Consider the following 2,758-nt stretch of genomic DNA (forward strand, 5'->3'; position numbering starts at 1 on the left):
ACATCACAGTTCAAAAGCGTTGATTCTTTGGCACTCAGCTTTCTTTATGGTCCAATACATGACGTATCCATACATGACCACTGGAAAAACCATAGCTTTGACTACATGGACTGCTGTCAGCAAAGCAAAGTCTCTGTTTTTAATATGTCATCTTGGTTGGACATTGCTTTTCTTCCAAGGTGCAAATGTCTTTTAATTTCATGGCTGCAGTCACGATCCACAGTAATTTTGGGGCCCAAGAAAATAAAGTCTGTCACTGTTTGCGTTGTTTCATCTTTTCACCATGAAGTGATGGGACCAGATGTCATGAGCATAGTCTTTTGAATGCTGAGTTTTAATCCAGATTAACTTCAGGAAAAAAGAGCCCCAAATTTTGTATATTTATTTAACCATTTGTATTACATGAAGTTGTCTGAAGTAACTTGTGCACCCATGAGTTACTTAAGAGATCCTCAAACTCAAGAGCTGACAACTCAGTCTCCTCATAGCCATCTTCATATCTTTGTTCCTCAGTGTGTAAATGGCAGGATTCAGGATGGGTGTAACCAGAAAGTCTAAAATGGCAAGAAACTTATCCACTGGCACCATGGGAAATGGCCACATGTAAACAAAGATGCAGGGTCCAAAGAACAAAACCACCACAGTGATGTGCGCTGACAGAGTAGAGAGGGCCTTGCACAAACCACCTGAAGAGTGTTTCCATACAGTGACCAGAATGAAAACATAGGAGATGATCAGCAAGAAGAAAGTGCCCATGGATATGAACCCACTGTTGGCAATGACCATGAATTCCATTCTGTAGGAATCTATGCAAGCAAGTTTGATAAACCAAGGAAGGTCACAGTAAAAGCTGTCGATTTCATTAGGACCACAGAAAGGCAAATGGATCACAAAAGCTAACTGGACCACTGAGTGAATGAGGCCAATAGCCCAAGCACCACACAGAAGCAAAAGGCACACCTGTGGGCTCATGATGGCCAGGTAGTGCAGGGGCTTACATATGGCCACATAGCGGTCAAAGGCCATGGCAGTGAGCAGCACCATCTCAGATCCACCCAGCGTGTGAAGGACAAATATCTGGGTGACACACCCCTGGAAGGATATGGTTTTGTGCCCAAAGTACAGGTCAGAAATCATCTTAGGCACTGTTAAGGTAGAAAGACACAAATCAATAGATGAGAGGTTGGCTAAAAGGAAGTACATGGGGGAATGTAGATGAGGGTCAAAGGTCACTGCAAACACAACAAGGAGATTCCCCAGAACAATTGTTACATAAAACACTGTAGAGAAGGCAAGGAGGAAATGCTGCACTGGTCTAGAGGTAGAAAGTCCCAGGAAAACAAATTCAGACACCGAAGAGTCATTTGCTTCATACATTGGCTTGGTCTGGCGATACCTAAAGACTAGAAACAAAACATAACCAAAGCATTTATCAAACATTTTTATTTAAAGAAACTGATTTAAGCTTTTATCAAATATAGTTTTAAATCAGAAATCTTCACTAACAGCCATGAATATATTCTGAAAATATAATGCATTAATTTATTTCTTCAACTAATGCAGCTAATGAGTGTAACTGATATTACTAATGAGTATCCACTATATTCCAAGTTCAGTGTCAAGTTCTGAGGTGAAACAGTAATTCTGTGTTTTGAAACTTTACAGGCTAGATCTAGATGGGTAGATACATGTAGATATTGATAGTAAATAATTTCAATTATAGATACATCTCTGACAACTAATTTGAAGGAAATATCAGAGGGCTATGATTACAAAGTGACACATCACCACCATGCTTATTCAGACTCTTCAAAATAGGAGTTACCACTGAAAGTAAGTAGAATAGTCCAGACTTTGGAAAGGCCATATGCAAAGGCCCTGAGACACAAAGGCAAGAATGTGAATGACTGAGATCAGGCTGGAGAACTAGGCCAAACAGGATGAAATCTTGGATCCATGATAAGAATTTTGCTTTTTACCCTAAGAGCAGTAGAAAATCTGTGGGGATATTCAGCTCCAGCTTATCATATCTCTGCTTTCAGACAGTTATAAACGCCTTAATGTAAAGAATGGAAGGAGAGGGCCAGAATAAACTTAGAGTGACCTCAAGAGACTATTGAAGAATCAAATCACATCAATGTGGAGAGGGTGAATTATTCAGTCAATGGTGTTGGCATAACAGATAAACTTGTAAATACATAGATTATTGCCTCTCATCATAAACTCAATAAAGTTTCAAAAGGATATTTAAACATCTAAAAGGGCAACAAACCAAAAGAGAGAAAAACAACATTTAAGCAAATGTTTAAGATAGAAAATTCATTCAAAGAATATCTCTAATTAACAAATGAGGAAGGAAATATATATTCACAATATTCAGTTCTTACTATACTTAGATACAGATATATTCCTGAAAGTGAAAGTGAAGTCGTTCAGTTGTGTCCGACTCTTTGTGACCACGTGGACTTTAGCCCACCAGGCTCCTCCGTCCATAGGATTCTCCAGGCAAGAAAGAATACTGGAGTGGGCTGTCATTTCCTTCTCCAGGGGATCTTCCCAACCCAGGGATCAAACCCAGGTCTCCTGCATTGCAGGCAGACGCTTTAACCTCTGAGCTACTTATACCTAGTTTTGTATAAATATCTACATGTAGATGGGGATTCCCTGGTGGCTCAGATGGTAAAGAGTCTGCCTGCAAATCAGGAGACCCAAGTTCCATCCTTGAGTCAGGAAGATCCCCTGGAGAAGGAAATGGCAA

At 40.0% G+C, this 2,758-nt stretch overlaps 1 protein-coding gene across 1 annotated transcript; it reads right to left on the bottom strand.

The window, feature by feature from the left end:
- Positions 1-441: 441 nt before the first annotated feature.
- LOC129620531 (olfactory receptor 4F6-like) lies at positions 442-1,556 on the bottom strand. Its single transcript, XM_055536346.1, has one exon. It carries the CDS (start codon positions 1,438-1,440, stop codon positions 442-444), a length of 999 nt encoding a protein of 332 aa, XP_055392321.1. The 5' UTR covers positions 1,441-1,556.
- Positions 1,557-2,758: the final 1,202 nt, after the last annotated feature.

Source organism: Bubalus kerabau, chromosome 10 (genome assembly GCF_029407905.1).
Source record: "Bubalus kerabau isolate K-KA32 ecotype Philippines breed swamp buffalo chromosome 10, PCC_UOA_SB_1v2, whole genome shotgun sequence".
NCBI classification, from domain to species: Eukaryota; Metazoa; Chordata; class Mammalia; order Artiodactyla; family Bovidae; genus Bubalus; species Bubalus kerabau.